Source organism: Xiphias gladius, chromosome 19, assembly GCF_016859285.1.
Source record: "Xiphias gladius isolate SHS-SW01 ecotype Sanya breed wild chromosome 19, ASM1685928v1, whole genome shotgun sequence".
Lineage (NCBI taxonomy): Eukaryota > Metazoa > Chordata > Actinopteri > Istiophoriformes > Xiphiidae > Xiphias > Xiphias gladius.
The window spans coordinates 4,416,085-4,437,416 of NC_053418.1; the positions used below are offsets into that span (position 1 = coordinate 4,416,085).

General features: G+C 39.2%; 1 protein-coding gene across 2 annotated transcripts in view; it reads right to left on the reverse strand.

Annotated features, from left to right (window-relative positions):
• dmrt1 (doublesex and mab-3 related transcription factor 1) overlaps positions 1-21,332 on the reverse strand; it is a 32,059-nt gene that overhangs the window by 7,655 nt on the left and 3,072 nt on the right. The window contains exons 3-4 of one of the 2 annotated variants that reach the window (XM_040155598.1): positions 19,697-19,854; positions 11,417-11,600 (exon numbers count right to left, since the gene is read on the reverse strand). In XM_040155598.1, coding sequence (XP_040011532.1) covers positions 11,417-11,600; positions 19,697-19,854 — 342 coding nt within the window. Of the gene's footprint in view, positions 1-11,416; positions 11,604-19,696; positions 19,855-21,332 lie in introns of both variants that reach the window. The other variant, XM_040155597.1, reaches the window with a different exon arrangement.

Here is a 21,332-nt window from a genome sequence, read left to right on the forward strand (position 1 = left end):
CACTTTAATAGCAGTTGTTCCAATGACACTTAAAACCATAGTTAACCATCTCCCCTTCTCAAAGTTATTCTTATTCTTATTTTTTTTAGAGACACAACTGCCACAACCAGTTCCACATTTTCTGAGACTACTCAGGTTTGAGATCTTTGAGTTTTTCAGCTGTGACAGCACAGTGCTGCTGATTCTATATGTTTAAGATGTAAACTGTAATAACTGAAATCACCACATCTCAAACCACGAAAAGAGAGGGCCTTATGTAAAACAGAATCTATTTTAGTTTCAGGCCATGTAAAAAACAAAGTTTGTAACGAGAGAGTTTACCTGCTGGTGATGTTGTAAGAGAGTTTATTCTCCTGAATGAACTTTTGCCCTTTTCACAGTCACTCAGCACTCTATATAAGATTTCCAAACTATTAAACAGTCTTTGTGTTCGAATAACAAAAGGAAGCTTTTTTAACCTCCCACTTGTCCTGTTAAGAGAGGGAGGGAGGGAGTGAATGAAGGTGCAATCATTTCTGCTGCTGCCAAAGAGGGGAACAAAAGCCCAGATGTGAGAGGAGATGGTAATTCAGTCTGATCCACCGGGGATAAGCTCTCTCTGTGGGTTTCATACTCTACACTCATCCACCGTACACAAGGGTCATGGGGGTAGATAACACTTAAGTAAACACACACACACACACACACACATACACACACAGGGGCATGCACACACACACAGTTCTGCATTAAACTGTAGTGATATTAGTGAGTTTTGGTAATACCTTGAAATGAAGTAATTCCCAATAATAGAATACAAGATTTTATTTATGCTACTGGTTTTTAAATTTTCAGCAGTATCAAATCTAAATAGTCACAAAGTTAGTAGTCTTTATCCTTTGGGAAAAATTAATGTCTGAACAAAAGTTTGTGCCAATCCACCAAGTAGAAGTTGAGATATTTCAGAGAAAAAGTGAAAACTGTGGCCTGGTGGTGCTATTAAGAAAAATCAGAGGATCACAAAGTCATTAAAATTCATCCTCTGGGCACCATGGATATCTGTACAAAATCTGATTACAATACATCTATTTGTTAAGATAGTTCACTAAAGCTTGTGGTGGTGCTAAAGGACAAGTCAGGGAATCACCAAAGTTATAGGACTCATCCTCTGAGAATCGTGAATTCCTGTACCAAATTTGATGACAATACATCTAATAGTTATTTAGATATTTCAGTCTTGACCATAGTGCTAACTGGCTGTTTTAGGCTTTTCAATCACATCTCACCATGTCCTCTTCTCTGTGGAAAGAGCATGCTGTATCTGCTGTTCAAATCTTGGGAAAAAGCAGTGAGCGGATAATGAGTTAAGGTTTTTTTTTTTTTTTTAAGGGGGGGGGGGTTCTATTATGTAAATGTTTCTATACAGCTATTTGCAAGCGGTTCTAGTTTCACTACATTTTTGCAAGTTTTAACTACAATGCGCAGGCTGCAAGTCCCTCACCTAACATAGTCAACCTTCTGAATGTGTCAGTGCTGTCCAGGGACAGGAGCACTTAGTGGAGGCTATTATCAAGGGGGAAAAAAAATTCAATCTTAAAAATGAAGAGTTGCCTGTCACATGACAAGGTTGGCCTGGGATTAAATGGCTCCCATTAAAATGATACGAGCTGTGTCCAAAAAAAATGTCCCTGGCCAGTCTGAGACGGTCCCACGTGTGTCCAACTGAGGACAACCCTTGTAGAGATGGACGCTCCCTTCTCTGGAAACGATATGGGTGTCTGGCTTCTCATCATCAGCCTAGCATCAGGACTTAATGGCCCAGAAAACTCAGTCAAAGAGCAGACAGACAGGCCAGCAGGCTTTAAATACTGAGCACTGAACAGTGGAGGCTCATGCCACTCAGCTGATGTTCACACCACAGACCTTCACCCTCAGTTTAGAACCACTGATCTTATCAGGATTTTTCTGGATGACTCTTAATTCAGCATGTCTTCTATGATGTGACTAATATCTGATACCAATATGAAGTTACAGAGATGCCTGAAAGATACCATAACAAATGTCCTATGTGTTTCGACACATTTCTGTTACCATATGTGCATTGACTGACCCAAGAGATCTAATGCAAAGCACCATTTTTAGTAAATTTCCTACACAGCAGAACCAAAAACATGTAACTCTATGGCACTAAGTTTGCAACCCTCCTAGAAATCTAGGAGGGTTAGAAATTTGTGAATGGTGGCCATAAAACGAGCAGGACTTTAATACCAGATACTGGTTCTCACATCCTGAGTCCTATCTGTGGGTATGGTTTTAGATTTTAAAAAAACAAAACACTTTGATTAGATTGTGGTTTTGTTTAAATATTCAACAAGACTAAGAGTCTACAGCCATGCTACTTTGGCACATTGGTGCTTTGAGCTAAATGCAATCGTCAGCATGCTAACATGCTCATAATGTCAATGCTAACAGGCTGATGTTTAGCAGGGATAATGTTTAATTAAGCATGCTAGCATGCTAACATTTGCTAAATGGCACCTAACAAAAAGTAGAGCTGACGAATGTCATTAGTTATGAAAGTATTTGGTCATTAAAAAAGAAAGTGTTGGACAAATAACAATTTTGACCTGATTATGGCACTGGATGTAAAGTTTAGGAATCACCAAAGTTTTTTCAGTTCTTGTTGAACCAAATTACGTTGCAATCAATCCAGTAGTTGTTAGAGGTCAGAGGATCACCAGAGTCATTAGAACACATCCTCTAGGGTCTATGAATGTCTGTACCAAATTCCACAGCAATCCACTCAAACGTCTCAGCCTGCCAGTGACTGTAGAGAAAAAGTCAGGGGATTTCCAGTAGGAAGTAGGATTCCTCCTCCGGAGACCATGACTGTTGATACATAACTTCATGGTAATCTATTTGATGGTTGTTGAGATATTTCAGCCTGAGCCTAATGGTGGGCCAACCAACCGACTGTCGAACCTGTGATTCTATCCATTGAAGCTAAAAACATTTCCCTATTATGTCGATTAAAATTTTTCCTGGGTGGAGTTGTGGTTCATTTAAAATACTATAAATACATAATTTCTCTGAGACAAGACTGGAAGTATCATGTTTTGATAATTTAACAATTCTAATTTCTTTGATCTGTCACATCAAAGAAATAATGATCACAACTGATATTTCAATGCCCGAACCAGACATTCTACAAAAAAACAACTAAATTAATTTTTCACAAAAGATTGAAATATTTCTGCTGCTGGTAAAGAAAATAACACAAGTGCCTACACTGAACTGTGACCGCAGCTCTTACAATAAGCTTGATAACGAAGCCTGAGTCTCTGCTAATTTCACCTTAATCAGAGAACCAAATAAAGAGTCAAATAATAGCTTTTGCATTATCATGAATAAAGACTATTCATTTCATTGTGTGTGTAGTTAAATCTTTCACATATTTCTCATTCTCATCTCCCCAGTGAAGAGCTGTTGACACAACTGTTCAAAGAGATGCAGTCCCTTATGCAGCCATTACGGGGGGTCAGAAAACACTTAAATGCTCATTATCGGTTTGCTATGGAGCTGAAGAGAGTGGAGGACCAACATAGGCTGACAGAAGGCATCAGTGTCGGGGTCAAAGGCTAATTAAGCAGAGAGGAACCTTTGCTCCTGCTTTGTTAACCAATCTGTCCCCAGTGAAGATGAGTGCCGGAGAGGCGTGACGCGGCCCTCGTCCCTATGCTAAATCTCCATTTCGGCTACTGTGCCCCATCAACTCACAAAATGGCCCGTCATTCTATCGTTGGGCATTTTTGACATGATCCATCAAAAAATTATGGATAAGCAATAATGAGCTGAGGAGGCCGATCAATGTTTGTGGGACTTTTCTATCATTACATTTTAACCAAGAGATTCATTGTGAGTCGACAGGGTAAGAAAAATGCCAAAGTAAAGGACACAGGAAGAGTGAAATATATTGCTATGGAAAGGAGGACGCCTCTCGCGGGTGCTAAAGCTGCCAAATGTGTTTATCCAAGTCGTTCAGCTGTTTCAGAGAGCTGCCAAGGCAACACCATTTGTCAGTCCACGCTGAGCTGCCGCTGCTGCTCAAAACAACACAAGGAAAGTGACTACAAGAGCATGATTAGGTAGGAATGCACCGTAACTAAACAAGTTTTTTTTTTTATACAGAGATATCGGGAAAACAACATCCACTTCCACATGTATGTGCACAAATGTGAGTAAGCTATATCCAGTGTATGAATCGGTCATTTGTATGCAGACTGCGCTTATATACACGCAGTATTCAGTAAACAAGATGATTCTGTTATTGTCAAATGCTAAAATAAAGCTGTTACATTAGTTTGGACAATCATTAAGAATGTTTTTTTGTTTTGCTCATTTTTACAATTTTCTTTTGTTTACGTGCAGACTTTACATTTGTTGGGGGGGGGTCAGGGAGGAAAAAATGTGAATTTATATCAACATAAAAAATAAAGAAATAAAATAATAGTAGGTAGGAATTAGAAATGCTATGTTAATTTCTGTATTAATGTGCTAACACTACTTAAAATCACATTTAGTTTCATTGATAAAAACATTGCATCTTAATTAAAGAGTAATGTCCTTTCCTGCCTTTAATATTAATTCTAGTATCTTATTATAAAATATTATAAATACACACAGTCACCTATACATCGCAATATGTATGATCATCATCATAATTATTATCTTTTTTTTTTTTTCAAAAATATGAACACCAGTTTCCACCAGCTGACAGCTCTGAGCATTGTTTGCAGATATTGTAGCCTCCCAAAAAAATCAACAAATTGCTTAGTTAGGGCAAGTTAGTGCAGCCTAAGAGACAATACCCAGGGCAGAAAAAAAGGCTCTCAAACTGTTCACCGCTGCTTTTTGATTCTGTGATGGCTCAGTAAAAATTAAAGGCCACCTAGTTGAGCATATCAGCATTTTTGTCAACCTTTCTCTTATCTGGATTACGGTGTCTGGACAGTAAGAAGACATTGTTTAGAGAGACACTGTAAGCTAGCATCATTAAAAATATGCAGTACATTTTTTTTAAGCAAAGTTCATATGATATTTAATAAGTTTAGAAGTAATCAGTTCTTCACTCTGCTCATACTGAATTTACAGAAACAGACAAACTGACAAAAGATATCAGACTGAAATAACTCAGACTGCCTTCGATGATAACATACTGCTGTACAAAAACTAAGGTAATAAGATAAAACAGAAGTCAATACAATCATTTCATTTCAAGCCCCTAAAAGCTGGACAGTATGAGAGTGTGTGCGAGAGAGAGAGAAGAGAGCGAGGGGAAAGGGATATAAACTACACAGCCCTGGCCATTTAATGTCTCCACAGCCCCAGGCCTGTATTAATGGTGGTGTTGTACAACACATTATAAAGGTGCTTGTGCCCTGAGCAAACCATTACACTGGTATTTAGCCCATCCACAGCCCCGGAGGCTATCAGGGTACTTAGCAGCACAGCAGGGTGGGGAAGACAATCTGACAGACCACACAGGACTTTTCCACTGTAACCAAGAGCCAGGAGAGGCACTCAAACGGGCCCCCCAGGGCCTGACGGGCCCCATCAGGGTTACTTTCTCCATTGCTGGCTCTTACTTACAGATTGAATCAAGTCATTAAGTCAACCGAAATGCAACAATTTCCTGAAAAATTGCTAACAACTTTGGATGTTTTCTAGTTTTATTAGCCTACCGTAGAAAATATTTAAAATGTTCCATCATCATTCCTTTAAAGCTGCAACATCTCGAGCACCTTTTTTGAGTGTGTGGTATTTACTGAGCTTTATTTGAGAAAAGGTGATATAAAGTACTAAAAACCTAAACTGTGCAGAGCGGTTAACTTCTGTCTCATCTTTTCCGGTTCTTGTTTAACACTGAGTTCTTACTAATAAAGCAAATTTTTCATTAAAGCAATCTCTAAGATGGCAATAATCAAAACATATTGAAACAGGACAGAGTGTCAACTGCCAAAAAAAGCCATGCGAACAATCCCAGGGAACACAGGTTTAGTTTAAAACCTGCCTAAAATTTGTCTCAAAAGTTGTTGTTTTTTTTACTAGTTAACTAGGTTAAATATAATCATCGTTTCAACAGCATTCAGGTTAAATTCTGGAGCAGATCCTAACTGCATGTTAAAATTATGATGAAACAAATATTAAATTAAACCTGGCCGTCTGAAAACTTTCAATCTTCAACCAATTTTAATCCAGTTTAATCTCTGCCATAGAAAGTAATAATTAATGGGACACTTGAGGTACTACAACTTAACGATATGTGTAGTCAAGATCATGTTGACACAATATTAGTTATCAAAACGCAAACATTTCACCACAATCCAAATCAACAGTCTTCTTCTAGCCTTTGCTTTCCTCGGGTTGTGAAACAACACAGAGTACATGTACTGAGGTGAGTGATGTCTCAGCATGTCAGTGACCGGGGAAATAACCTCTTGCCGCTACATGACATGAAACAGCACTTCCTTTGAAAAGGTCACCTCTTGGATTAGAAGTAGTAGTTTCAGGTTTAATAAATCCAACGGACCGAGAGGCTTTTTTGACATCTTGAGAATGAGTGTTGCCCCAGTGTGTATTCTGGTAAATACAGTGAGTGTGTGTGTGTGTTTGTGTGTGTGTTTGAAGGGACTTCCTTAACTGTTTATGTGTGTGTGAGAGTGTGTGGGTGTGAGGTTTGAAGTAATCTGATCTGAAAGCAGGTAAAGCCCATTTTACTCACGAAACAAAGAAACTTACTAACACCAATCTCTCTATCGTTTTTTACCACTTTTTTTTTTTTGAGGCTGAGAACCTGAAACGACAGAGTTTATACGCAGTAACTCACTTTGGTGTGTACATTACAGTAAATATTGAAGCAAGAAAAATCAATAGAATATCATCTAGAAAGATAGTAATGGATTTCTAACTTAATGGGCTCACACAGGTCTATCGATTAGCAGGATTAACATCTGCAATACTTCAACAATCTGATTTGCATTTAAATTACTGTACGCTCTGTGCTGACACCAATATAACAAAACAGACAAACGTATAGCCAGCACAGCGGCGCTCGACTCGAAGGTCTGTCTTTAGTATAAATCTTGTTTTCAAAAAAAGTAAGAAGCACATGAAATGAAAGTTGCCGTGCTAACAGCTAGCAAACTTTGAGCAGTTTTAAAATTCGAAAAAGTCTAGACAAGGACAAAAAAGAAAGAACATAAACACTGACAGACCCGGCTCGAAGCTGTCTCCTGTAAGACTGAAACAGCAATAACTCTTTTGGGGCAGCTCATCTGAGCCTCCCCGGTTAAATCCTAGTGAGGAATTAGGGCGGGTGTTTGTGGAGAAACAGTGTGAGTGTGTGTGACTGTGTGTGCGTGTGTATGTGTATATGGTGGTGGTGGTGGTGGTGGGGAGGCAGCATGAGGTGAGATGTTGGGAGGGCAGCGAGGTGGGGTGGGAGTTTGATGGACTGCGCTGTCACCTCACGCTCGGCGATTTACGGCAGCGGGGCTGCTGACGAGCGCGGGGCAGTAAACAGGCCGGCCGGGGGCGTATTTCACAGAGAGCTGGCTTTTATGAAGAACACCAGGACGGCTCTACCCACAGCTCCGCCCGGCCCGCCGTGACGGATGGAGAAAGACGCATGACAAGCTTCATCATTGTTTGTAAATCTTAACTGTTCCCGCTCACTAACTCCAGAAGGCAATTTTGCGGAGACAGCGGGGCCTGCGGAGGGGGAGGGCGGAGAGGGGGGGCGAGGAGGAGGAGGAGGCGAGGGGAAAGGACAGCGTGGCACTCCTGAAGGTTATTTGGATCTCTGTATTTGGCCAACTGATTAGCCCTATCCTGGGAGGGAGATAAATCTGACAGGGCTGTTTGGCAGCGAGGTATTAGGGGAGGGCAGGTAGGCTCAGAACTCACAGCTATTTCCTCCTCGTGGACTGATCCAAAGGTACACAACATGTTTGGTCAAAGCGAAACAGTTCAAGGATTAAAAGGAGATGTGGCTGTATTTTGATGCACTGAAGCAAATGCCAACGTAAATCAACAACTAGGACATATCCTGTGCATTAGCTTATCATCCTTATGTAAGCTGTTTTGGTGATGCTGGAAATTGGCCTGCAACGTTTTATTGTCAATGAATCTGTCAGGAGCTGCTAATCAATTAATTGTTCAAGTAATATTTTAACTCTAGCCCGAATCCATACATGGTCAGTAAACACCTGGCAAAGATTATTAGTTTAAAGTTATACCTAGGCTACATTATCTAAAAGTAATCTTACACAAATTCTACATGTCAGTGTAGAGACTTTTGGGAGTGTACAATGTTGGACTCGTTGTGGTATAATATTTCGGACCTGTTTTACAGTATGTTTAAAAGAGGGTTACTTGCCCACAGAGACTCTCCATCACTGTCACATCATGTACAATCAGCTTTGATAAAGGGAACAGCAGTAGCTAAAAACTGATTCCCAAAGACTGGAAGACAACAATTCCAGCTTGTTTCCAAAGATGGTTACGAGAATGTGTTTCTGTCATGCATTTGGACAAAACTTCGGTGTAATAACTTGAACTGTCGGTCTATATGGGAAAAGTCCTGAGCACCTCTTCTGTAGTATCTTAAGACAAAATGAGTGTGGGCTGACTTAAGGCTTTTTGATACCTCCTTTGATACTCAGTTCCATTATATGGATTGTTTTGTTTTTTATCACTGGCAACAAATATGTGTCATTTTTTTATTGTAATTAATACTTTTCTATATGTGTTTCTCTGTCTGCTGATTTGTCTGCATTTTAAAAAACTTCAGAATTGTAAGAATAAAAGATATATATTAAATTCAAAATTCTAGATGGGAAAATCAGTCTTTGATTGAATATCAATAATATGCCACCTGTGAAAAGAGGTTGCACGTGGATATTTCTTCACTGTAAGGGGTGAATTACAAGATAAAAAGGTTTGTTTCTGTGGTACAGGAGTCTGTGTCACGACCAAAGGTTGGACCACCCGCTGAGAGTGTTGTTATCTTGCAATGGAGCATGGCAATTCACGGCAGGAGGATGACATGAGACCCTCACAGGAAAAAGACAGGTGAAAGTCATAAACAAATACAGGTACAAGGGGAGATGTGGGGGTCTTTACGTTTGTGATGCTGGTGGTGTCAGCAGTCTGTTTCACTAAAAGAAGGATGTTGATGTTGTACTAATGACACTCTTCCCCTATGTCCTCTATAAATGGGTAATAATGTACAATACGATTTTATTATGGAAAAGCAGCCACATCATCTCTTTAATTCCTGAAAAGAAAATAATCTCATTGTTCTAGTCCCAGGCGTAAAAGGAATTTAGCTGGGTGGTACTGTAAGATAACGGATCAAATTGCTGTATTTAAAGGACATATACAGCAGTTATTTGAGTTTTGCTCATTCATGCATCATAAGATATTTGCAAATTGTATTAAAAAAATTTCTTGGCCTCTTGCTTGCATTCAATTCCGAACAGCATTGAGACCAAAAGGAGACCTGTAATACCTAATGGGACCTGCCGTCTGTCGATCACAACCCATTCAAGACAAACCTAGGTAACGACAGATAGAGCTGGTTAATTGGAAGAATAATAAAGCTTGATTTTGTACAGTTACGACTTCAGATAGCTGATAAATATCTCTGTACACCGTAATGTGTGACAGATGAGTCGGAGGGCAGCACAACTTGAGTAAAAGTGAAGACATTTCTGCATTGTGTCTCGCGTGGTGCTGGTATATTCATCTACAGGATTTCAGTCTATATGTTTTTCGGGTGTATGAGTAAGGGTCAAACTGTTTCTTTGTATATACAGTTAGGTCCATAAGTATTTGGACAGTGACACAATTTTTTTCATTTTGCCTCTGCACATTCTGTTCCCATGACAAATTAAGCGGAGAAAAGGTCTGGAGTTGATGCCAAGTGTTGAATTTGCATTTGGTAGGTGTTCTTGGGAACTCTCAATATGCAGGTCAAACAGGTGTTGATGCAAATGAGGGAAGCCAGAAAACCCCTTCACAACATCTATCCTGGTCAAGAACAGTATCAAGGAAGCAGGCGCATCATTGTCAAAGTCTATAATTAAGAGACGCCGTAGAAAAAACAAGACAGTTAGAGTACGCATTTCCAGTGAATTCTACCAAGGCTGCACAGACAAAGAAAAGAGCAATGCCTAACTAAACTTAATCTCCCCCACACTGTTGACTCACTGTCAGTTTGGAGCTTCTTTCAGTTCCATGTGCAGGCAAGATCTCTCTATAACTAGCAAATTTATCTGCAATTTTCATTTGTGAAACAGGCTGCTTCCATCTGGGATTTGTGCTGGCAAAACACTTTAGAATCAGGCCTGTAATGATGATGAAAAGACCAGACCTTTCTCACATAACTGCAATTTAAAACTTATTTATCCTTCCTGAAGACCACTAAAATATAAATTAATCACAAAGGGGAAAAAAAATTATTAATTCTTAATTTCGAGTAATGTTCAGTTTGAAGAGGCATGCCAGTTAGGCCAGTATCCTTCTGTCTCTCCCACTGCATTGTTCTGTATCTTCCCTCTTATCTCACTCTCATTGTGCACTTCCATGCATTCTTTGCAAAGTTCCAAAAATACTTTCCTGAACATATTAAGCAATACACACAATCCGCTTTGCCCACATTCACCGGTACCTGAGAAAGGAAAAAAATCCAGGCAACCACAGTCAGCAGCCATGCTCAGCTAAGATTCCCATCTGAGATTGGTGGCGCAGAGTGCCAGAAATCTACTACTGCATGGTTGGAAATCAGAGATCAGATCTAATTCATCCTTAAACACGGCAAAAAGAAACAGGTCTACACTGTCAGGTCTTTGGCAGTTTTGTGGTTGAATTGATTACTTTCTCTGTGATAGCCGCTAATTACAGCCAAAAGATTTGTGAGTTATTCAATTTTCATTAATGACTGTAAAGAGAAAAGTTTAAGACTGAACAGGTGAGCATGATTTCAATGAACTTTCTGTCATCCTTTAAACAGAAAAGATAACAGTAAGGTGAGTGCAGAAATCTAGCTTTGCTTTTCTTTGATGCAACACATGAGTTTAACTTCAGACGGATAAACACAGTTCTGTATTTGAAGTAAAGTTAAAAAGTCAAGTCTAGTAAAGGTAAAAAAGCTCCGCTTTAGACTAATTTCATCTTATAAATTTTATGGTGCTCTTGACTTTAGTGCAATCCTCCCTTGGATGTACTTAACCACACTGTTGATAAAATCTGGGTAAAACTTTATGGGGCCTGAGGTGTTTTTGTGTGTGTGTGTGTGTGTGTGTGTGTGTGTGTGTGTGTGTGTGTGTGTGTGTGTGTGTGTGTGTGTGTGTGCGTGCGTGCTTGCGTCACTCACAGGCTGCCATGGTCTCAGAGCAGTTGTTGTTGTTGTTATTGTTGTCCTCCAGGCTAAAGAGGGGAGGCACACAAGTGGTGGAGCCCAGGCCCTGAGTCAAGTAGGTGGCTGCTGGGTAGTACGAATGCATGCGGTACTGAGAGGACATGTTGTGGCTGGACAGGCGGCCATCACCATTGGGCATCTGCTTCATACAAGGAAACACAAACACAGGCATTTTTAAAAAAAAGTAATAATAATATGATAAGGCTTCATTCCTATTACGTTTTGATTATTCTATGTTTGGGTATTTTAAGACTGGAAACAGAATAGGGATGCAACTAATGATAATTTTCATTATCAACTGAAAAATGCCCATCATGATTTCCTAAAGGCCAAGTTGACATCTTCAAATGTCTTGTTTCGTCTGACCAATAGTCCAAAATATTCCGTTTAATATCGCATATGACAGAGAAAAGCAGCAAATCTTCCAATTTCAGCAGCTGGACTAGGAGATTGTTCGGCCTTTTTAGTTGAAAAATTAATATTAAAATTAATAAAAATTAATAAAATAGAAATTAATCTATGATAAAAGAACTGCTGCCAATCAATTTTCTGTCAATCGACTAATTGTTTCAGCTCTATGATGGAATATTTGATTCTCTGTCAGTCCGTCACGCCAAAATTCCTTGCTTTGCTTAAAATACTCTGGGAGAGTTCTGCTGTGTTTAATCATGTGATGGTGGTTTGTGCCATATGGCCATGAGGTGATGCTCGTGATCCCAAGAAGCCACAAAAATAAATCACAGCGGGGGAAAGTATGAGGAAGAGAGCAAAGCCGAGCAAGCATGCAAGACATTGTTGTGACATCATTGACATCATTGTCTGCAAAAGAGGCTACATTTTATTCTCTGCAGGAACAGACTCAAGGAGAAATCATCAACAAAATAATACAAGTTATAACTTCTGCAGTGGGTCTCTGACTTCAACTGTTACTATGTCCTTGAAGGCAATTTTTTCAGTACCAATCAGGAAATAATCTTAGAAACATCAAATGAGATACGGTTTATTTCGTCCTATTCTCTTTTATAAACAAATACCAGGTAAACCCCTGAGGTGAGCTTACATTGGGTATGATATTAGCACTTTTACTTACACTGATCCCAACAACGCCAGTGGATATATCAGTGTATTCGTCCTTTTTATCCTATATCCTTCTTTGTGAAGTCCTTTTTCTAAATTTGACATTTTCAAATACAATATAAACGGCATTGTTCCCCTTCCACATGATTGTACAATCCTCCAAATCAAACATCAGATATTCACGGGCTACACTTTAACAACGTAAACTGACAAGAAGAAATACAGACATAGAATAATATGTGACAGAAAATTAGCAGTGTTTGATTTCACAGGTCCCTGACTTGTTCTAAAAATGGGCTGCAACACAGTGCTGGCTTTCTCCAGTCCTCTGAAAACTTTAAAACGAGCTGTCTACTCAGCAGCAAGGCCGCCTCACGGAGGGTTTTCAATTTCACTTTTATGGAATTTGATTTCTGTCAGCCTGTAATATGTCACCCGTATTGTCCACACCATCAATTCTCCGACAGCTTTATAAACTGTTATTTAAGCTACACTCAGCTCTTGTATTAGGCTGTGAAAAATACAATAGAGATTGGACCGGAGTCTTGAAAGTGCACCAAGCTTACGGTTTGCAGGACACATACAGCGCCAAACAAAACTATCTTAGTGAAAGTTGCTCACCAAAAAACAAGTTTTGTCATGCTTACACAAGAGGTTTACATCCAGTGGTCATAGGCAGAGCCCCACAGAGTAACTAGCTTATACTGTCAATGTGATGCCTAATAAACAGTTATGGACTTATAAACCTTTCTCAGTGTATACTCGTGATGTGAATACCATTTTGACTATAATTTGGAACTTAATTAATTCGGTCCAAGAACATTGTTAGTCTGAGTTATATAACCAGTCAATCCATGGTAAAGTCACGTAACAGATGTACTTTCAGCGTAAACTAGTTTGTAACAATTATGGACTTAAGGTTGGCTGGGCAGGCCTTTTCCATGCCTGTATCTACTCAGAGAGTAACTGTACGTGTATTTGTCTAGAAGCATTCAGTACATGATGTTTCCTTCACTATGCGACTTTGGATTTGTATGCCGAATAAAGCACCAGATGGGGGTTGTTCTGAGATGTTTGCGTGGCTGTTTCTTATATTCTAGTAACGATTTTTTTGTTTTCCTGTGCAAACCTGCCTCCTTGACAGGAGATGGATTTACCAATCACCTTGCTTGACACTAAAGTCTCCACCATGTATTGTTGGGATCTAGGATGTGTGCGCGTCAACTGTGACGAATAACCCTATAGTAAGGTTTAGGTTTTAAGGTTACGGGGAATGTAAATGAGAAGTCAATTCTAGAAGACCCTCTCATACTATCCCCTATTTGGCTGGGTTACGGCATTTCCAGTAAATTACATCAACACTGAACAAAGAGTAAAGTCAGTTTGTCAACACTATCCACTGAAATAGCTCCTAAGTGTGTGTATTACTGGAAGTGGTTTAAATCAACCTGAGGTGCCATTCTCCCTTATGTGTTCAAGCAGCCAAGGGCCAAACCAATAACCAGTTCCCTGGCAGTGTTCATCACTTCAGATACGCTACAATACTCAGTGAAAATCAGAGACTATTGGGTTTAAACACCCTTTCAGTGCTTGAGCTCCACAATAATGTGTGTTCATGTGTGTATTTTTGTTTTGTTTTGCATTTTTTTGTTGACATATTGCCTCTTATATTCCTTCAGATTAGTTTTCGACCTCATACAAGTGATTGAATGCGTTAATTTTTACACCCTGAATGACCTATGAGCCTCTGTTTAGTGGTTTTAAAAATAAATGAAAAGGAATTTCAATCGTATGTTTTCTCCACTGTACCAAAATCATACTGAACAGTGACCCCACAACCAAGCTGAACCATAACTTTTATGCAATGTTGCGCACCTAGTATCACCAGAGTTGTTGGTGAAGTGCATGTAGTGTAATTTAAGCTCTTCCCAACAGTTAGGGTTCACCCTCTTTCTAGACTCATTTCATCAAGCAAAAAACAGTGAATTTCTTATGGCTTCTCCCCTGAGATAAATCCTAAGAGGTGCTGTACACAAACAACACTTTGGCTGTCAGAAGCATAAATGACCTGAAGATTACTTGGTAAAAACATTACATCTCCAGAGGTCATGGACAGAAAGTCACTAATGAGATTAGTAACAACTCAGTAACAGCAGTGTTATCATTTAAAGTAGGAATAACACTACAGAAGCTTCTTGCAATAACTGAATAAGTTAAAATCTGAAAACATAGGCAGGTAATTTTTTTTTTCTCTGAGAAGAATGATGCCACATATCTACACATAAACTCCCTGGCTAGCTTGCTGACTCCTGGGGGGGCTTCCTTACCTCCCTGAGAGGGCCTATCTCCTTATCTGGCACCATCTCCTGTCTGGAAGCACTACATCACCCTTATATTATCATCATCCACCTGCATGACAGCCAAGCACCACTGAGTGCACAGGAGAGTAGAGGAGGAGGTAGATGGCCTTACACTGATAAAGACCACTGTGTTTCCTGATTTACTAGTGAAAAGAGCACAAGACCCATAGATCAACGTATTACCATCGCTTCTATTAGATTAGCTTAATGATTTAAAAGAAATTAACATTTTACTGCACTTTTTGCAGCTGATTTCAATTATGTTGACTGGGGGAAAAAACTACTTAATTAAATCATATGCAATTATTGCAAAATGTCAAGTAATTGATACAATAACTTGATCGGTAATTTAAAAAATGTATCAATATTTTGCAAGAAGGCATTGCAGCAATAGATTAGGAACTTGCTGTGTGATTTTTGCAAGAGGGGGATGTGTCTAAGATGTGATTTAGCAGTAAAATAGAAAGATAGAAAAGATAGAAAATCAGATAAAAAACAAACAAAATATGTTGATATCAATAAATGTACATTATGACACTATTAATGTCTGTAAAACAACTCAGCTTGTAAGAAATATTAGAAAACAAACAACTGGATCAGGCATAGCACTGGCATGAAACCAGCATGGGGCTCTTCTAGATATAGCCATTTAAATAAGTACATTTGTTTTAAAAAGATATACAGTACACTTTGACCAGATGTTATGATGAGAGCAAGACCTTCAGAAACTAGGTAAATGAGTGAAAGTGAATGAGAAAAGATGTCACAGCCCAACGCTGTCTGACTGACAGGTGCTCTCTGGATTGTGCAGAAAAACACAGCGATAAGTGCTTTGCAGCAAATATAGAGAAAAATTAAAAACTGGCTAACTCAAGGATAAACACTTCAGTTGGGGATGTTAAAACTGGAGTGTAGTCCATTAAACTGTGGAGGTTTAGGACAGGTAAAGGAGACAGAGGAAACAAAAAAGAAAAGCTTTTTTTGGTAGTAATTGTGATTACTCAGGTGATAAAAAAAACTATGATTAACAACTTCTTTTATTTCTAAAGAAATACTCCATAACTTTTTGTCGTTATGACAATGAATCTAGTTACAGATTGTGGATTTGTGTATTAGTGGCACTGACAATCATCTTCGAATAATAATCTCTTCATGCAAATACAAAAAACATGTTCCATGAATTTGAATAACCATAGCACGTAGCCCTCTCAACCTGACAGCTTCACTGAAAATGTCATAAATCACAAAGGAGGATGGCTAAATTATGCTAAAGAGTGCTAACTGATTAGCATTAATGTGCTCACTTTCTCCTTCAACCGGTGAGGCGTAGCGTTTTTTTCTTCTGCCAACAGACAATACCATTAACCTTTGCAATTCAGGCTCTGCTGTGCGCCGGCAGGTTAGCGGAGGCAGTGACCCCAAAATTAGATGTTGCTACTGGGGGAACTGCGGAGGGTGAAGGGGGTAGATGGACAAACGTTCTTCATAAAAAATAAAAACAATACAAAAATAAATAAATAAACCACTTCAGCAGAGAACACTGGAGAGTTATAGATCTAATTTGCTTCACGCACAAGCTCATCTCATTTGACACAATAGAGATACATTCAAGCATAAATCAGTGCGAATATAAAGATGGGTGAATGAAGGACCATGAGTGTGTGTTAGTGTGTGTGTGTGTGTGTGTGCGTGTGTGCGCACGTTGGTGGGATGTTAGGTACTATCTCCCTGTGTCCTACGTTATACCATAAGTGTCGGTGACACTCATCCATCTCTAAGCAAAACAAAGAAATCAAATTTCATGTGAATTACTACCAGATAAAAAGAAAATGAACTTCTACTGCCCACACATGCACCAAGAGCCCTTCCTTGTTTTAAATCACTGTCGTAACAAAGTGATGCTTTCTCCCCTTTTTTTTAATATAAAATTTGCTTCTATTCAGGATTTCAGTGCACAGAAGGGGCATCATACATTTTTCAACACATTGCGTTGGTCTGTGAATGATTTGGGTTTTTTTTTTTTTCAATTTTATTCAGTAAATGTGTTATTTTCTAAATCAGGACACAAGTCTTTCATCAAAACATTAATCAATTTTGATGGGCGATCAATCGCTTATCAGGCAAAACTGCTAAATATTTCCTTACTCCAGCTTCTCAAATATGCTGATCTATGTTGTTGATTGTCTTTTACATTTTAAGATGTCACTTTGGATTCAGGATTCAATTTTTCCCCTTTTTCTGACTAAATGATTGATAAATTCATTAAAAAAAATAGTAGATTCATTGATAATGATTGTTACCTGCCACCCTGTGTGTTCTAATCATCTTTTTGGGGCATTTTTGCCTTCATTTAATAGTTGACAGCAGAGGCAGACAGGGAAACATGGGGAAAGAGTGAGGGGGGTGACATGCAACAAAGGCACCCCACTGTAATCAAACCAGTGACACTGCAATCACATACAAGGTATGCTCTTAGTCTATTAGGTCACTGGGATGCCAATGATTTTAATTTTAAAGCTTGGTCCAGATGACTTCAGCTCACAGTTTCAATGGTGAGAGTTAACTGGTATGCAGCATGAACCACAAGTATCTGGCTTAACTGTGGACTGGAACTGTGTTTGAGGGGTCAGACACGTGTCAAACCAATCTGAATAGACTGCTTTTTGAGAAACTACAACAGTTTGGTATAGAGCGCCAAATTGAAATCCTAAACTTCCAGGTTCTGTTCCTGAAGTAAGAAAATCTAATTCAAAATCCCGCTGACATTTGTACCTACACTAATAACTAAAAATTCAGCCTAGGAACAGGGAATCTCTCAACAGGAATGTATGACGTGCGACTCGCTTTGTGTGTATAGACAGGGACGGTAGTTTTTGGAGGTTTTTTTCAAAAATTGCAGAGATTACAACTAGAAAGTTGGGGGGAAAAAAAGGATTTTAGAAGAGCGTTGGGAGTGTTTTATGAATATGGGGAGGACCAAGTTACGATGACGTGAGTACTCGTGCTGACGTGCTTGTAGTTTAATTCATTGGGGCTCTGCTTTTTTCTGTGCTAACAAATTAATTGCTGTTTAACTTTGATGAAATCACAAAGTTTTCTGTTTCTAAAAGCAGCTGCTGTGGTGGATGATGATTTGTCTTAAAACACAGTTCTTTCTTTTTTTTCAGAAAGACCAATGAAAGAAATGCTGAATGAGAGACTGCATTGAGTTACACAAGCTAGTGCAAAAGAGACCAGCCTGAACGCGACGTTATGACTCCGGGTCTCTATAGTCACACTGGTGAGCTACCAGTTACAACCACAACCCTGTGCTGTGTTGATGTGAGCACCTTGGGTCATGGACACCTCTGCAGTCGTTGCAGAGGCAGATGACATTGGTCCGTTCAACTTTCCCCTTGAAATGTTCAACACAGGATCAAAATTTAGAAACCTTCAGGTGAAATGCCCGCTTTTATAACTCTGCAGGAAAGATTAGATGACGAAAAAAAAAGCCTAAAGATGTTGTTTTTTTTCCCCTTCAGATTTCAACTCAACTGTTACCTCAATAGTTTAACAAAATACTAACTTGTCTGCTCTCATTCGCAATCACCATTTAGACACCAATGGTTTTGCTCTGATATAGAGTTTTCATCACTTCCAACTGTGCATCCACACAGTTCAGGGGTCTGACTGACATGGGTTTCATATTAGTGTGACAGTTAGGTGACATGATGATAGAAACTGAACCTTCTGCATGCTGAGGTGACTTGTAGCTAAGCACCTTTCTGTGGCATGAACCAGCTTAGTTCCCTCTCCAACATACACACACACACACACACACAAATAAATGAAACCAGTACATCACTAACTGTACGCCCAATTCATCTCCTCTAACACAGAGCACCGAGGCTTTCGGCTCTATTCTTTAACACTTGCATATGACACGTGTGTGACTGGTCACGAGCTGAATCCTAAATCTTTCAGCATAGGTGCCACCAGTCTAACCACTCTACTCAGTCTACTTATTGTATCATCTGAGTCATGACAGATGATATTAAACAAAAGTTACTGAAATGTTTTTTTTGAATGTTGGTATTTTACACTGCTGGCTGATAAGTTGGGTTGGGTTCAAACCGGATTGAAATCTGCCACTTATCAAATATTTACCAAGCATATTTTACTCTTTTATTATAATGGGAGAATCCTTTCTAACCACAACTATGGAAAAAACTTGAAACGAGAAAACTTGCAAAAAAACGAGTTTTACGCTAAACGCTCAGTAATGTTTTTGTAAATCAATTTTTCTCTTAAATGCAGTAATGAATCCCAGACGCAGAAAGAGATTTATTGTCTTAAAATGATCTTAATGCTGCTTCAGAGGCCCCTTCCACCATGACAACAATAAAGTTATGCTGAATTGTACCTATAAATTAATTTGTAAAAATTTAATGTCATTACAAAATATATCAATAAAATATACCGACATTCAAAACCCCACAACAGATGAACCCTAGCTAACGTCATTTTGAACATAAAAGGCAAATATAAATAAGATTATGAATCCCAACGCAGCTTGAGGCATGCACACACAGCCCATCCTCCCCTGAGGCAAGCCAAGTTAAACACACATTGCAGGGAACCAACCAGCGGGACCAGTATCAACAATTTCCACAACATACTTCACACATTAATCTGCTGTTGAGAGGGGTGGGGGGCTAACATATACACTGCAGTAGAATACCTACCATTACTTTAAAAAGGGCTTTCAAATAAAGTTTAAGTGTTACTGATAAACAGCAGGGTGTTTGTTGTTAGTCACCTGGTATTGCTGGTAGTTGTAGAGGTTGCCGTAGTAGGTGGGGTAGCGTGAAGGCTGGTAGAAATTATAATAGGATGTTTCCATCAGCAGGTCGGACGGTCCCTCAGTATGAGCCCTGGCACCGGCCGACGGGCTGGAGGACAATGAGGAGCGACTCCCTGGACCAAAAAACACAGAGAGGAGACAACAAATAAGACAAAGATCGGTTCAGAGGCCAAATGATCGTGTTTGTTGCTGGGTGTCAGCATCTTGAGATCATTATTACATTTGAAATATGGAGCTGAGGATCATTTATAAATTAGTTTCTGTTTTGTTACAATTTAGGTAAATAAGTCAAGCTGTAAATATAAATCCATGCACCCAACAGCAGACCCAAACTAGACTTTCATGATTTTATTCTCCCAGCTGAATCATTGCTGGTGGTGAAAACCAGTGAAATCAACAATGAAAATGATCTTTCACACTATTTAATTAGTTCACAAATGTTTACTAGATCTTTTTTATGGATCTTTTGATAGGAAAAAACGCACATTAATTGAACTTAACAAGATTTTTCTACTCATGCCAACCCGAGCTCAAACTACTATCAACAGCACCATCTGCAGGTGGCAGCTGTATTTGCTGACAGATCAGGAGACCCTCCACAAAACACCATCATAATACAGAAATGTGGCTTACCCTATCAGGACAAATGGGACCATCAAATCATCATTACTTATTATCTCTTGTACTTTCCTTATCAACAAGGCCACATTCTCTTAGGGCAACCCTGATCTTTTGGCCTTACACAATGGAGACACTGTGCACCACTGAAGCCGAAGATAATGACATTTGTTGTCCCTGTTCTAACTCTTGTCATCAGTGAATCACAGAGTGCTCAACTCCTTTTTCCACCTCAGTATTTCCTCTCTGTTGCCAAGCCAGGGACCCAAAGTTCACCCTTTCACACATACAAATCAGAGTCAGAGCAGGACATGAGCAGCCTTGACCACAGTCATATTCCACCTCCTAAAATTTGCTATCAGGCCGAGAGGGAACACGGTATCTGTGTCTGCCTCCACATGACAAGAAAGAAAGCAAGGATTTCCTTTCATGCGGCTGTCACCAAATCAACGTTCGTTTTCGTTCATTTACCCGTGAAAATGTGTCTTATTAATGGTACCTACAGAGCCTATGAAAGTATTCTTGTCCTGTGGACTGTTTTAGAGTATTGAAATTAATTCAGTCCTGTTTACCCTGATCAAAAGAAACAGAAAATGACTCTTTAATGTCAAAGCGACTCAAATTGAGTGTAAACACGAGAACGGCATTCAGTAGAGCACATACCTCCGCCAAAGCCGAACAATCCTACACCACTGTCTCGCTCTTATAATAGAAAATCAAAGGGAAAGGAACTAGTCTCATTACATAAATCCTTTTTTGGTCATATATAAACATACAAAGAACAACTCTGTGTGTAACGCAGATCAGCATTTTCTTCCACCAAATCCGAATTGTTACCTGGTTCTGCACCAAACTGTACAGTCATAAATCTCAACACCACAAATATGTCTGATTTTTTTTACATCAAGATCAATGCTTTATATCATGACAAATTGACGAATGATGTCGAAAAATGCCCTAATGGCAATGCTAA